This window comes from Podarcis erhardii, assembly GCF_964252035.2.
Source record: "Podarcis erhardii genome assembly, chromosome: 16".
NCBI classification, from domain to species: domain Eukaryota; kingdom Metazoa; phylum Chordata; class Lepidosauria; order Squamata; family Lacertidae; genus Podarcis; species Podarcis erhardii.
Window position 1 is genome coordinate 1,993,275 of NC_138514.1, and position 15,858 is coordinate 2,009,132.

The following is a 15,858-nucleotide window of genomic DNA, read 5'->3' on the forward strand; positions in this document are numbered from 1 at the left end:
TCTTTCTTCTTTGGTGATCATTCGTAGCCAAGTAAGATTGTCTTCCATAAACACGGTTTTAACAATGAGTCCGTAAGTGACTGTGGAGGCCAATTCTGGATCCACACATCCTTCCACAGTGGGGACATAGGTTTCCGGGTGGGAGCTGATCATGGTGTGGATTTGCCAAGCGTGCCTTCCTCTTAGCACCTTTCTTCCTTGCGTCCTGAGTTCGAGTGTCTTCAAAGCCCATGACACCTTTGGTAAAGGCTGTTCTCCAACTGAAGTGCTTGCAGGCCAGTGTTTCCCAGTTTTCAGTGTTTTTACTACATTTTTTAGATTTGTCTTGAGACAGTCTTTAAACCTCCATTTTTAAGTTTGGAATAGAGTAGTTGCCTTGGAAGACATTCATCAGGCATGTGCACAACATGACCAGTCCAATGAATTTGATGTTGAAGAATCATCGCTTTGACACTGGTGATCTTTGCTTCTTCCAGTACACTGATATTAGTTCTCCTGCCTTCCCAAGTGATGTGTAAAATTTTTCAGAGACACCATTGATGGAATCTTTCGAGCAGCTGGAGATGGCTTTTATAAGTGGCCCATGTTTCACAAGCATATAGTAAGGTTGGTAGTACAATAGCTTTGTAAACAAGCATTTTGGTTTCCCTGTGAATGTCCCAGTCCTCAAACACTCTGCACTTCAATAGGGAGAAAGCCGCACTCACAGAGCTCAGGCGATGCTGGATTTCAGCATCAATGTTGGCCCTTGTGGAAAGATAACTGCCTAGGTAGGAAAAGTGATCGACATTTTCCAACGTTACACCATTGAGTTGGATTTGTGGTGCTGCAGAGGGGTTGTTTTGTACTTGTTAGTGCAGCACTTTGGTTTTTTGTATGTTGAGTGATAGGCCAAGCTTTTTGTAAGCTTCTGCAAAGATATTTAGGATAGTTTGGAGGTCATCCTCTGAGTGTGCACACACTACGTTGTCATCAGCATACTGAAGCTCTATGACAGAAGTCTTTGCTTTCAGCCTGCTCAGATTGAAGAGCTTTCCATCTGTTCGATATATGATTTCTACTCCAGTGGGGAGTTTCCCTTTGACAAAGTGTAGGATCATGGCAATGAAAATAATCAATAGAGTTGGGGCAATAACACAACCCTGTTTAACACCTGATCCCACTGTGAATGGTTCACTTTGAGAGCCATTGTTATCTATGATTGTTGCTGTCATATTATCATGGAGTAGAACCGAAACATGAGTGTAGAATTTCACTGCATCTTCTCAAATTTGGAAATTTCTATAAAAAAATTCCTTCCAGTAGCACCTTAAAGACCAACTGAGTTAGTTCTAGGTATGAGCTTTCGTGTGCATGCACACGAAAGCTCATACCTAGAACTAACTCAGTTGGTCTTTAAGGTGCTACTGGAAGGAATTTTTTTATTTTGTTTTGACCATGGCAGACCAACACGGCTACCTATCTGTAATTGGAAATTTCTGTATAGGCACAAACTCCCAAAATTATTCTTCTTCTGCACGGGCCCTCATAAAAATGTCATTTTTCAGAGTTAATATATCATTTTCAAGAGATATTTTGCACAATGAGTAATTTGTACTGATAATGACTGCAATTTTTTAAAAGTCCAAATCAGATTTGAATGGAAATGACACGTACTCTACAATTAATTCAATTTTTTGGAAGTCACCAAATCTTTTTTAACTACAGAATAACAGAACCAATTTTGGCCACATACTTCTCTGTTTGAAAAACAAAGGATTTTTTTTCAGATGGTCCTGCATATTAGGAAAGTGATCAAAAATTTTGATTGTAAAGTCAGCCGTCATTAGCTTAAATTTTGTTTTGTAGGATGAAACTATGATAATCATCTTGCCAATGCATTTACCTTTACTTTGTAGCTCTAGGTTCATATCACTGAGTTTACCTGTGAAATCAGCAAGGAAAGTGTTATGTACTGAGTCGAATAGGATCCAAATTGCAGCAGTCTGATTGGTCCTAGAACAATAGGATCCAAATTGCAGCAGTCTGATTGGTCCTAGAACAATGCAGCAGTATGATTGGTTGGCAGGAACCACCCAATCATGCTCCAGATTGAAGTGAATCCACAACCTGATTGGCTTACAGTAGAATTCCGGAATTAGCCAATCATGTGCAGCCCATTGTGTAAATAATGTATATAAAGCAGATGCTTTGAGGGGACTTTCATTCATTCCTCCTCACCACCATGAACTGAATAAAAAGCATGAAATCACTTTGCGACTCTGAGTATATTTCAGAAAGCCAGATCAAATAACCACTCATCATCTTCTAACTGAGCGTACTCATCTCCCCTCTCCTTCAAAAAGGATATCATTTCTTCCTACAAACTACGAAATCTTACCAAAAATTTGTGCCTACTGAGCCACCTTACATCTCTGTGTAAAATTAATTCTAGCTGCCCTTCCTCAAGAGTGAGATTGAAAAGCCGCCTTTGAAGTGCTTTTCCACGAATTGAATTTACAATTTTAAAAGCTATGTCCATGACATGCTTTGTGTTCAGTTTCTTGCTTGCCAAAACTTGCTGGTGAATGATACAGTGGTATGCAAGGAAGTCAGGGAAATCACCATGTTGTCGAAAAAGAGCAATAAATCCATTAACCCGACCTGTCATGGCTTTTGCTTCATCCGTAGTGATGGCAACAAGCTTGTGTAATGGAACATTAAGCTTGTTTATAAAGGAATAGAAGGAATTAAATATTTCTTCACTGGTGGTTTTCTCTTTTAAAGAAACTATCCCAAGTAGTTATTCTTTTGTGCTGTAATATTTAAAAACCATACAAATAAAAAACTAGTAGCTGAGCTGTGTCACTGATGTCTGTAGATTTGTCTAGCTAGAGTGAGAAAGCAACACAACTGGACACATCTTTCAACAGCTGTTCATCAATATTTTTACACATGTTTTCCATTCACTGTATGGCTGTGTTTCTTGATAATCGAAGATCTTGGATAGCAGCTATGGTCTCTTTTTAATTTTTAAACCCTTCAAAAAGATGTTCAGCTGCTGCAAGAAAACACTCTTTTACAAACTCCCCTTCTGTGAAAGGTTTGCACTTTTTAGCAATCAGGTTGAAGGATGACATGGTTGCATTGTTAGAATGTGAGTTGGATTTTACCAGTAATTGCTGCTGAGAAGCTAATTTTGCTTTGAGTTCTTTGAGCTTAAGTTTATGAATTCCACTTTTGACTGGAAAATTGACATCAAATTTACTACGGTGGAAAGCATTATAATGGGGTTCCAAGTTACCCTTTTTTGGTAAGGACACAGAGGCGTTACAAATTAAACAACAACACTTCTCTTTCACCATCACAAAGAAATACTCAATTTCCCATTCCTTATGAAAATGATGGGTTTTGGACTTCTTTGGAGCACTCATTTTTTTTACAATAGGGACTAGACCTTCTGAAAGAATTGATTTAAAAACTAACTCAGCAAGACAGAAGACTGCCTGCTTTGTAAAGGGTGACAACCTTTAAGATACAAAACACCCAGACAAGGAAAACCAACTCAGCTAAGTAGTTTACACAGATCTGAGGAGCCAGTAGATGCGTGCTAGGCTTTCGATTTCACATATGGCGCCCAAACAACTGTACCCACACCACACTACCTCCAAAGCAAACCAAAAAGCTAAAAGCAAATGCAGTAGCAAACCTCAGAACTGAACTTAAAACAAAAGCTGTATTCCCCTGCAACCGCACAGCCAAAGCTGCACACAAATCACCTCGAAATCAAACCTTGCTGCAAAACAATGCCACCCCAATGGAGGCTGGGACCTGCCCCACGTAAGGAACCTGCGACAAGCGGAAGCACCAGTGGCTCAGTTGCCTTGTTTGTTAACTTAAAATGCACAATGATTATTTAAAAAAAATATTTATTTATTCCTTTTAATTCATTTTCATTTATTATTTAAAGCAGCAGCACTGGAAACTTCAGCAAGAGCACGCCCACCTGGAAGGCACAGGAAAATAACAACCCAACCAGCACCCGCCCCCTGGCCCCACATGGCTTCAGTTTTAAAATGCACCAACAATCAACAAAGACCCCAACAGTGCTGGTATCCAATTCCTGAATTCTTTGATTACTGAAGACCACGTTATGTAAGCAGGAAACAAACCAGCCTCAAAAAACTGCTTTTTAGCCAACAGAAAAACTTTTCCCCACACAAACACAGAAAACCCCAAATGGCTGGAAAACTCAGTTTCCCAGGATCCTCAGCCCTCGCAAAGGAACTACTCACCATGCAAGGGAACTCAGTTTCCCAAGCTCCCTTGCAACGATGAATCCTGGCAAATGCAGAAACCGGGACAGACAGACGCCTGTTCCTCTCTTGCCTGCATGATGCAGCGTGGATACAAAAAGCAGGCGGGCAAGAAAGGATGAGATCCCAGGCGAGGTCTAAGACTTTCCTAGTCACAATGCAGGAGACCTACAGAGATCCACACTGGAAACCGGCAAGGGAAGGAAGAGGGAGTGTCCCAGGTGTGGGCTGCTCAAATGGGCAAGGGAAGCCCATGGTCAGCCCTTGGATTTGCCCCCTGGCACTGCCCAAGTCTCAGCCTGCATCCCCCTTTGCCCAAGCAGGGTGCAGGCTAGGATCCGGTCTCTGATAGGCACAGGGCAGCATCCCTGTTACATCCTTGAGGGAAGGGGAGCCAGCCCACGCACACATGCAAACTCACACACATACTGGCCAGCTCTTTGTCGGCATGAAGGAGGGGGGGCCATCCAGCCATCCCGCACAACACACTCACACACATACTGGCCAGCTCTCTGTCAGCAAGAGGGAAGGAGCTCTTCGTGCAATTGCCCATGGTTATTGAGCTTTTTTTGGGGGGGGGGGAGAGTTGTTGAGCTTTTTTTACGGGGAGCTTTTTTTCGTTTTAGGCTGGCGATCACTAAAGAACACACGATCTACTGGCGATTGACCAGAAACTTCCTGGCGATCAACCAGTAGATTGCAATCGACCTGTTGGACATGCCTGGTCTAGGTAATCGTGAACATTCCAACTCTTTATTCTAATCATTTCTTAAACTCTGTATATCAAACTTACTTGCTGATAATAAATACCTATAAAAAGTAATTGCTGGCTTTTTTGTTTCAAATGAATTATCCAATTGCTCCAAATTTTGGGTGTCTCAGATGCTGAGCAGGCCACCAGACCAAACAAAGTTACTAAAAGATGTAGCTGCAAGTATTGCCATAGGGCCACCTCTGGCAGATGGTATTTTTCTCTCAGAGCATCATGCCTATTGTGGGAATGTTCAGGGATGCAGCAGAGGATATATTGTTTGATTATATCCTTTCCAACTTGTGTTAACAAGTTCTACAATTTAGTAGAGTAACATTCCCCTTTTTAAACTTTTGCAGAGGATGTGTTTGCTTAGGCTCGCTAAAGCCTCTAAAATAAGTTTCCTTGGTAATTTCCCCTTTAGTCCATCATAAAAAGATAGATGCAACACAGTATAAAGTATAAAAAGAGTTTACTCACACATTCTTTTCACAAATGGATCCCAGAAGGGAGACTTAAGTTACGAAAGTAATATACACCTGGAAACTATCTCATAAGGAGATAGCTCCTTTGTCCTCTCACACAGATATTTTTAAATGTTAGCTATCTAGTATTTAGTTAGTTCATTTTATATTTATCTACTGTAAACTCATATAAAAATATATCTACGTTGTGTACAAAATCTCAGTTAAAACCAAAACAACAAAAAATAAAACCAGGAGGGAGGTTGGTTGGGGGCCTTGCCTTCTTTTGCTTGTGTTTCATTTGCTTTGCATGTGGGTGTGGGTATCAATGTGAAATGCGTGTTTTTTTGGTGCCTGCAACAGTTCCTTACATTTTAAAAGTGACCCCGGGCCCCAAAAGACTGGAGGCTACTGTCCATTTGTTGTTGAAAGATGAGCAGAGACGAAGAAACAAGAAAAAAAGAGAAAGATAGACCAGCCTGTCATTGAATGCTACAGTGGTGCTAAATTGTGCTAAAGCCATGCATAGGACACGACACCCCCCCCCCCCCGATTATTGGCGTGTGGATGTGCTGCTATAGAAGGACATATGAGATATTCACCACAGCAGAATATCAGTGATCAAGATCTGTGACCATTTTAGGATTCCAAAATTATAGCCCAATTGGTGCACACACACAGTGGACTTTGTGGGTAAATTCCATGTATATACCTTTTTCTTTAGCTGTATCCTTTGCTTACGGGTTGGGTCCAAGGCATCTGATACCCACTTGATGCTGAAGTAGGTGGCAGCCCCAAAGACGGCCAGGCGAAGGAGAACAGCAAACACTTCATTCCGAGTCAGTGGCCGAGTGAGAAGGTCTTTGGAGACTTCCCCTAGCAACATCTCTTCTGTGTTTCAGGCAGCCAGACTACAAGCTGAACTACATTAAAAAAGAAAAAAAAGGGGGGAGGCGACAAGGGATATAAATGAATTAGAAAGGAAAAACTGCAGCCATTGTATCAGCATTTTGGATTGTCACAAGAGAGCCAGTGTGGTGTAGTGGTTAAGAGCGGTAGTCTCTTAATCTGGGGAAGCGGGTTCGATTCCCTGCTCCTCCACCTGCAGCTGCTGGGTGACCTTGGGCCAGTCACACTTCTCTGAAGTCTCTCAGCCTCACTCACCTCACAGAGTGTTTGTTGTAGGGGAGGAAGGGAAAGGAGAATGTGGGCCGCTTTGAGACTCCTGAAGGGGAGTGAAAGGCGGGATATCAAATCCAAATCCAAACTCTTCAAGATCACAAAGCCAAGTAATGAAGTCACATTTCAGCCAAGGAGAGACAATGCTGGTGCCGTGTAGTGACTAAGGAGCTATGAATCAGGAAGACCTCCCATTACAGTCCCACCTCTGCTATGAACTTTCTGATCTCTATAGGGGAGCAATTCTTACTCATCCTCAACCTCCCACCTCCAGTATGGGGAAAGACTGTAGCTCAGTGGAAATATCACTCCCCCCGCCCCGGTCATAGCAGTTCAAAAGCATACCAGCATGAGTAGATAAATAGGTACCGCTGCAGCGGGAAGGTAAATGGTGTTTTTGTGTGCCAGAAGCAGTTTAGTCCTGCTGGCCACATGACCCGGAAAGCTGTATGTGGACAAACACCAGCTCCCTCGGCCTGAAGTGAGATGAGCACCATACCCCATAGCTGTCTTTGACTGGACCTAACCGTCCAGGGGCCTTTTACCTTGGTGGGACTGTGCAAGGGGCTAAGTAAATATCTAGGGGTTGAAAGAGGGTCAAAAAAGGCTTGGGGTGGAGTAAAGAGGTTAAATCAGTAAAGATACAATGGGCAAGAGTTTTTGGATACAATATTCAAATATGCTTATAAGACATTAGGCAAAAGCATTAATTCAGAACAAAGAGCCTTACGAATAAAGGGCATTGAGAAACTTCTGTATGGCAACAGCTGCTGAGAGTGTGTGGGTCCTGTTCCTGCCTCTCTCACCAGGCCTACTAGGGCCCTTGACAGACTACAAAAGGACTCCAGCAGCCCAGCTTTTTGATTGTAGTTTTTTTTAAAAATTGTTTTAACTGTTCTTAAGTGTTTTGGGGGGTTATTCAGCTGTTTCTGTTTATATTTTGATTTTGTGTTTTGTGTTTTTATATTGTAATTTTATCTTGTGAATTGGTCTGACCTGCGGGCATGTGGGGAAGAATATTGGTTATAAAAATGAATGCATTGCCAATAATGTTGTTTTTATTCCAATCAATACATGTTATCAGTGGGACAGGTCACTTTAAAGAATGGCAGAAAGATATTTCTAAATTTATCTGGCAGGGGAAGAAACCAAGAATAAAATATGTAATTAACAGATGTTAAAGAAAGAGGTGGCTTCTCCCTGCCAGATCTGAGGTTATGCTATGAGGCGTCCTGCCTCTGCTGGCTTCGAGAATGGATAGCATTGGAAAATACGGATGTTCTAGATTTGGAAGGTCATGAAAACTGATTTGGTTGGCATGCATATCTATGGTATGAAAAGGTAAACTAATTGAAACTAACAAATTTTGAAGATATAAGAGAGTCATTAACAGATTGGTTACAATACCATCAATTAAATGATGTACTGTATTTAAAAAGGATAAAAGAAATGGATTCAGTAATGAAATCACAAGCTTTGAAAATGAATTGTTGCAAAATAAAGTAAAAGCACTATCTAAAATGTATAAGAGGTTGTTAGAATGAAGAGGTTAAATCAGTAAAGATACAATGGGCAAGAGATTTTGGATACAATATTCAACTCTTCATGGGAGAAGCTGTGGAGAGAGGATTTAAAATTTACGGCATGCAGTACAGTACATTGAAAGAGTACAGATGGTATTTGACTCCTAGTATGCTAGCAAATTTGTACATGACTAGTTCAAATATATGTTGGAAATGTAAAGTAAAAGAGGGCACCTTTATAATATGTGGTGGACTTGTAAGGCAATAAAAGCATATTGGGAAATGATATACAATGAGTTAAAAAAATGTTTAAAATAACCTTTGTTAAAAAACCAGAAGCCTTTTTATTGGGAATTTTAGGTGCAGAGATACCAAGGAACTATAAAAGACTATTCATGTACACGACGACGGCAGCCCAGATACGGAAGGAAGACAAAACACCTACAAGAGAAGAGTGGACAACAAAATTGATGGACTATGCTGAGATGGCTAAAATGACTGAAAAATCAGGAACCAGGATGATAACAAATTTAACAAGGACTGGGAAAATTTTGAAACATACTTAAGAGAACACTGTAAACATTAGCAGGACTGAAGTAACACTTGCAATGTGAAAAGAACCATGGATATAAATAGAGTTTTAAGGCTAAATAGAGGACGATATGATATGCAGTGGAAAATGGTTATTAGCAGACTCCACAGAGGGAAGGGAGGAAGTCCGAGAATTTGGAGAATTCTACACTTTTTGATTCTATTTAATGTGTGAATGTAAAATTAAATTGTAAAACCAATAACAATTTATTTTTTAAAAAAAGAGACCTGCGGACCTAGGACAGTATATGAATGTAATAAATAAATAAATAATAGTTTTTGCTTGTTTTACTTCCTTATTTTTTCACATTTTTAGATCCCTAGCAATGGTGATTGATAATTAATAAACATTTAATATATATTGATATTTCTTGACTCTCTGTGATGGCTGGCAATCTGATTCAGAGGCTGAACTGGAGGAATCTCAGCCTGCACAGGAGTCCCCGCCTCCAGGGCCGGCTGAGCCGGGGCAGGGCCTTGAATCTGAAGGTCCCTCACCTGTGCCGGATCCTCAGGAGCAGACACCAGATGAATCCACTCTGGCTCCGGAGGTGATCGTGGACCCATTGCCTGCAGGTGCTCCTCTCCCAGCCCTGTCAGGGGAAGGTGAGGTTGCCTCTGGGTCCAGTAACCCTCCAGCCTCTCCTGAGCTGCAGAGGCTCAGGGCAGAAAGGCGGAGGGAACTAAGTTCTCTCAGGAGGAGTGCTCGCCTTAAGGCCAGGAGAGGCGAGTCACCTGTGGGCCGGGACCGCCCTAGGCCCCAGAGGAGATAAAGGCCAGTCAGCCCAGTCCCAGGTTGCAGGAGCAACGTCGTTGGAAACCTGTTTCTGCCAGCACCCAGACCTGTTCTTTTGGAGTTCCCGTCCACGCCCGGCTTCTTGCTTTGGACCCCACTTCCCCCTTGGTGGATAGTCTCCAGACCCTCAACCCAGGACCAGACACTGACCACGCCTCACGGTAACCCCCCCCCCCCCAGGACCAGCACACTTTCTTTCATTTACTTTTCTAAGAATATGGGTCAGGGTCAATGGCAACTTTATAGTTCAGGGGTGTGCATGTGTGAACGAACTCAGATATTTGGGAAACCCTGGATAATACTTTAGAATGTACTGTATTACTACTTTAAACTTCAAAATGCCTCAAACTAAATCCCTTCCACCTCTTTATAGTCACTTGCAAGCAATATAAATTTTCCAGAAACATTAAAGCCATGAGGAAGACCCTTCTTTTCTCGGCCCTGTACACCTGAAGGAGCATCTCCACCCCATCTCTCAGCCTGGACATGGAGGTCCACCTCTGAGGGCCTTCTGGTAGTTCCCTCACTGTGAGAAGTGAGGTTACAGGGAACCAGGAAGAGGGCCTTCTTGGCAGCGGTGCCCTCCCTGTGGAACACCCTCTGTTCAGATGTCAAGAAAATAAACAACTATCTGACTTTGGCAGCCCTGTAACAGGTTTTAAATATTTGATGTTCTATCATGTTTTTACTATTCTGCTGGGAACCACCCAGAATGGCTGGGAAAGCCCAGCCAGATGGGCAGGGTATAAATAATAAAATTATTATTATTATTATTATTATTATTATTAATTTTCTTGCACAAAATGAAAATTTTGGGGTGTGGGCAAATGAAATACATGTAATACTTATTTACTTCTTAAACTGCAGCTTATTTTACTGTAGTGATAACATAAAATACCCTATTTTAGCATATAATTCAGGAGTGTTAAAAAGATCAAGAAGAGGTTTGTTTTCATATTCCTGGGTGGCAATGGGAGTTTTATCTACTTCAGTTTCTAACAGTAAGGTTTTCTCAGCTGGTGTTCCTTCAGCTAGTTTCTCCTGCTCAGAAACGCCCTTTTCTGTTTTTACAGAAGAGTTCTCTGGTACTGTTTGTAATATTTAAGAAATTTACAATGCACTTGTATGCATGTTTATGCAGAAGAGAGATCCACTCTTGTTTAGCAGGTCCTGTCTAAGCTATTATTTCTCCTGCAACATTTATTCCCGGTGTCCACACCTCTTGTGCAGATAACAGAGTTGAGGATGGGAGGCAGCTTCAATCAGGAAATTGATGCAAAGAGCTTCCTCCACTAGTGGTCAAGTCCAAAGTCAAACTGGGTTCCCTGCAGCTGTTCTTAACCCTTTGAAAACTGGGATATCTATCCATGGATCTCCCTGCGCCAGGGGAGAAGATTCTGTGGCCCTCCAGATACTGCAGAACTTGTAAGAAGCCCTGTTGGATCGGACTAAGGACCTATCTAGTCCAGTACTCTGTTCTACCATTGGAAAGCCTGACAGCAGCACTTGAATGCAACACCACACTCCCCACGTGACAATTGCACTTCCCAGCAACTGGCATTCAGAGGCATCATGCCTCTGACAGTGGGGATAGGAGATAGTCCTTGTGGCTACGACCTGCTCAGTCTCTGACCATTGGCTATGATGACTGTGGCTGTTGGAAATTGGAGTCCAGTAACATCTGGAGAGCCAAAGGTTAGGCACTTCTGCTTTAAGCAATCCAGCCTGAGCTTCCTATTGGCTCTAAGGGGATGACAGTACTGATCTGCAATGTCAGGTTGTAAGAATTTTAATAAGCTCAGGGAGGGCAGTTGCAAACATCGGGAAGGTGCTGCAGAAATGCTAATTGTTGTCCTGGTTGTTACTATTCCACTGTTGAGCCCCCGAGGCCTGTCGGTAGTCGGCCCGGCGCTCTCCCGATGTCTGGGAATGAGGCAGCGGGGCCAAGGGGCAGAGAGGCTGGAAGCTCAGGGAGCTGGAGCAGGGCGGCCCAAGGCCATGTGGCCCAGCCTTGCCGAGCAGCGGCTCAGCTTCTCTCTCGGGCCGGAGGAGCTGGGGCTGCCCGGCCCTGATCTGGGAGGCCCCGGACTGAACCCGAAGAAGAGGCCTCCGGGTCTCCTTTCGGGCCGCGTCGCTGGCCGTGGTGCTGAGCGCAGGGAGGGAGGGAGGGAGACGCGGCAGCCCCACCAACTCGCCGCCGGGGAACCAACCCTTTCCTACCTGGGCCGCCGCCGCCGCCGCCTCCTTCCTGGGGCCCAGCCTGATGCCGGCCCCAGGGCAATGCCGGGCAATGCGCTTGCTGTGCTCACCGCCAACGGGAAACAGAAAACGCCGGAGGAAGCCTTTTGCTTCCGCGTCCTGGCACCGAAAAGAGTCACGTGTGCAAAGGACAGCCCACTAGGGCCGGAGCAGGACTCCTGGGTTCCTTCCCGGCGTAGGTATCCGAGTGCGTTTGCTTGTCTCTCCATTGGAGTTAGGCGCAGATTCGTTAATGAACAGCGCAATGCTGTCCACGTTTAAAAAGGTAAACTTACCCAGAAGTAATTCCTATGAAGTTTAATGCTACTTCCGCCCAGGTCAATAGGTCTCATAGGAGTCGGAAGAACTTATCTCTTAGTAAATGTGTATTGCCTTCTGGAGTAAGAGTAGGTAAAGGGACCGCTGACCATTAGGTCCAGTCGGGGACGACTCTGGGGTTGCGGCGCTCATCTCGCTTTATTGGCCGAGGGAGCCGGCGTACAGCTTCCGGGTCATGTGGGCAGCATGACTAAGCCACTTCTGGCGAACCAGAGCAGCGCACGGAAACGCCGTTTACCTTCCCGCCGGAGCGGTACCTATTTATCTACTTGCACTTTGCCGTGGTTTTGAACTGCTAGGTGGGCAGGAGCTGGGACGCCCCGCCATGGGGATTCGAACTGCTGACCTTCTGATTGGCAAGCCCAAGAGGCTTCAGACCACAGTGCCACCCATATCCCAAGAATAGGTATGTTGCTGGATTAATCAATTAAAAGTTGCATTGTTGTTGTTGTTTAGTCGTTTAGTCATGTCCAACTCTTCGTGACCCCATGGACCAGAGCACGCCAGGCACTCCTATCTTCCACTGCCTCCCGCAGCTTGGTCAGACTCATGTTTGTAGCTTCGAGAACACTATCCAACCATCTCATCCTCTGTCATCCCCTTCTCCTTGTGCCCTCCATCTTTCCCAGCATCAGGGTCTTTTCCAGGGAGTCTTCTCTTCTCATGAGGTGGCCAAAGTATTGGAGCCTCAGCTTCACGATCTGTCCTTCCAGTGAGCACTCAGGGCTGATTTCCTTAAGAATGGATATGTTTTATCTTCTTGCAGTCCATGGTACTCTCAAGAGTCTCCTCCAGCACCATAATTCAAAAGCATCAATTCTTCGGCGATCAGCCTTCTTTATGGTCCAGCTCTCACTTCCATACATCACTACTGGGAAAACCATGGCTTTAACTATACGGACCTTTGTTGGTAAGGTGATGTCTCTGCTTTTTAAGATGCTGTCTAGGTTTGCTATCACCTTTCTTCCAAGGAGCAGGCGTCTTTTAATTTCGTGACTGCTGTCACCATCTGCAGTAATCATGGAGCCCAAGAAAGTAAAATCGCTCACTGCCTCCATTTCTTCCCCTTCTATTTGCCAGGAGGTGATGGGGACCAGTGGCCATGATCTTCGTTTTTTTGATGTTGAGCTTCAGACCATATTTTGCGCTCTCCTCTTTCACCCTCATTAAGAGGTTCTTTAATTCCTCCTCACTTTCTGCCATCAAGGTTGTGTCATCTGCATATCTGAGGTTGTTGATATTTCTTCCAGCAATCTTAATTCCGGTTTGGGATTCATCCAGCCCAGCCTTTCACATGATGAATTCTGCATATAAGTTAAATAAGCAGGGAGACAATATGCAGCCTTGCCGTACTCCTTTCCCAATTTTGAATCAATCAGTTGTTCCATATCCAGTTCTAACTGTAGCTTCTTGTCCCACATAGAGATTTCTCAGGAGACAGATGAGGTGATCAGGCACTCCCATTTCTTTAAGAACTTGCCATAGTTTGCTGTGGTCGACACAGTCAAAGGCTTTTGCATAGTCAATGAAGCAGAAGTAGATGTCTTTCTGGAACTCTCTAGCTTTCTCCATAATCCAGCGCATGTTTGCAATTTGGTCTCTGGTTCCTCTGCCCCTTCGAAATCCAGCTTGCGCTTCTGGGAGTTCTCGATCCACATACTGCTTAAGCCTGCCTTTTAGAATTTTAAGCATAACCTTGCTAGCGTGTGAAATGAGTGCAATTGTGTGGTAGTTGGAGCATTCTTTGGCACTGCCCTTCTTTGGGACTGGGATGTAGGCTGATCTTCTCCAATCCTCTGGCCACTGCTGAGTTTTCCAAATTTGCTGGCATATTGAGTGTAGCACCTTAACAGCATCATCGTTTAAAATTTAAAATAGTTCAGCTGGAATACCATCACTTCCACTGGCCTTGTTATTAGCAGTGCTTTCTAAGGCCCATTAGTAAAGTTGCATTAGTAAACTCTTAATAATATTTTAAAAAGAAAAAAGAAAGAAGAAGCTTTGCCTTAGCACTAGGGGAAAATTTAATCAAGATGTTTTATAGATGGTACTTAACACCTGCCAAAATAGCTAAAATGTATAAAACAAAAGCAAACCTGTGTTGGAGGTGCAGTACAGCAGAAGGGACACTTATACATATCTGGTGGACCTGTGAAAAAATCAAAAGCTTCGGGGATATAGTATATGATGAACTTTAAAAAATGTTTAAATATAATTTCATTAAAATACAGAAGCTTTCCTATTAGGAATAACAGGCACAGGTATAGCAAAAGAGGATCAGAAAATATTCCTGTATGCCACAGGCACGCGAGGACCTTAATTTGCCAGAAATTGGAAAAAAGAATTTGTGCCAGCAAAAAAGGAATGGCAGGATAAGTTAATAGATTATACTGAATTGGCCAGATTAACAGAGACAATTAGGGGACAAGCTAGACAAGAATTCCAAAAAGAATGGGGAAAATGCAGAGAATACTTTACCAACCAGTGCCCCAAAATATACACCTGGACTTGTTTCGTTTGATTTCTATAGGAGACTTTGTGGTTTTTTAAGTCATAATTAGGAAAAATTGTAATAATCACATATAAAAGAAACAGTACACAAAAAGTAAATAAGGAGGCCATTTACAGGATAAAGGAAGTCTTTTATTTTTATGTTATGTTTTCTTTGTGTAAGGGGATAGGAGTTTAATTTTGATAATTAAATTGTGAATGGTGGTGGGTTTGTTTGTATGTATGAGTTGTTGTGGACTATGTTGTAAATAAAATAATAATAATAATTTTTTTAAGAAGCTTTGGAGCAAAAAGCACAAGGCTTAAAAACACATGTGACACAGGTTGTGATGTTGCAGAAAGCTTTTGAAATATAGGCAATCACCCTTCTAACATATATATGAGAGAATTAGAGAATCATAGAATTGTAGAGTTGGAAGGAACCCAAAAGGTAATCTAGTCCAATCCCCTGTAATGCAGGAATCTCAGCTAGGGCATCTATGACAGATGGCCATTCAACCTCTAATTTAAAAACTCTAAGAAAGGAGAGCCCACCTCCTGAAGGAGTCTGTTCCACTGCTGAACAGGTCTTACTGTCAGAAAGCTTTTCCTGATGCTTAGTCCTTTCTTGTAATTTGTTGTTTTTTTTAATATATAATATTTATTGAAATTTTCCATATAATAACAAAACAAAAAGCAAAAATTAAAAAACACAAAAAAATCCCAAAAAGAAAAACAATTAAAAAACACATAATATTTAAAGAACCTTATCTTCTTTCACCTTATTTCTCAGACCTCCTCCCCCCTCCCCTTCTTGCATTCCAATTTATGTTGTCTGCTCAACAAGTTCTTATCATTTTTCTCAACTTTAACTTAATAATTTCTTTATTCATGCTATTTATTTTCCTTTTCTTCTTTCTTCCATTTCTCAATTAATTTTAAAAGCCTTATTTCTAATTAATTTAAAAAACCCAATTTTAACTTAATCTTAAACCTTTTTCCTAAAGTCGACCCAAATTTCCTTTCCACAATTTCCCCACATTCCATAAAAATCGCAAAAGTTATAAAAAGAAAAAAGAACTTAACAAACTATATTTTAACACCCTTTGGATTCCCAAATCCCACCCTCCCTTTCCCGGTTTGATCCCCAAATCAGTGTCCATCAGTCCATCAATTCTCAGCCTGGATCCCA

General features: G+C 42.6%; 1 protein-coding gene across 2 annotated transcripts in view; it reads right to left on the reverse strand.

Moving 5' to 3' along the window:
• The window catches only part of LOC309331614 (outer mitochondrial transmembrane helix translocase-like), a 57,770-nt gene that overhangs the window by 38,047 nt on the left and 3,865 nt on the right, over positions 1-15,858 (reverse strand). The window contains exons 1-2 of one of the 2 annotated variants that reach the window (XM_081843944.1): positions 11,820-12,223; positions 6,223-6,433 (exon numbers count right to left, since the gene is read on the reverse strand). In XM_081843944.1, the coding sequence (XP_081700070.1) occupies positions 6,223-6,396 (174 nt within the window). In that variant the 5' untranslated portion in view covers positions 6,397-6,433; positions 11,820-12,223. Of the gene's footprint in view, positions 1-6,222; positions 6,434-11,819; positions 12,224-15,858 lie in introns of those variants that run through there. The other variant, XM_081843945.1, reaches the window with a different exon arrangement.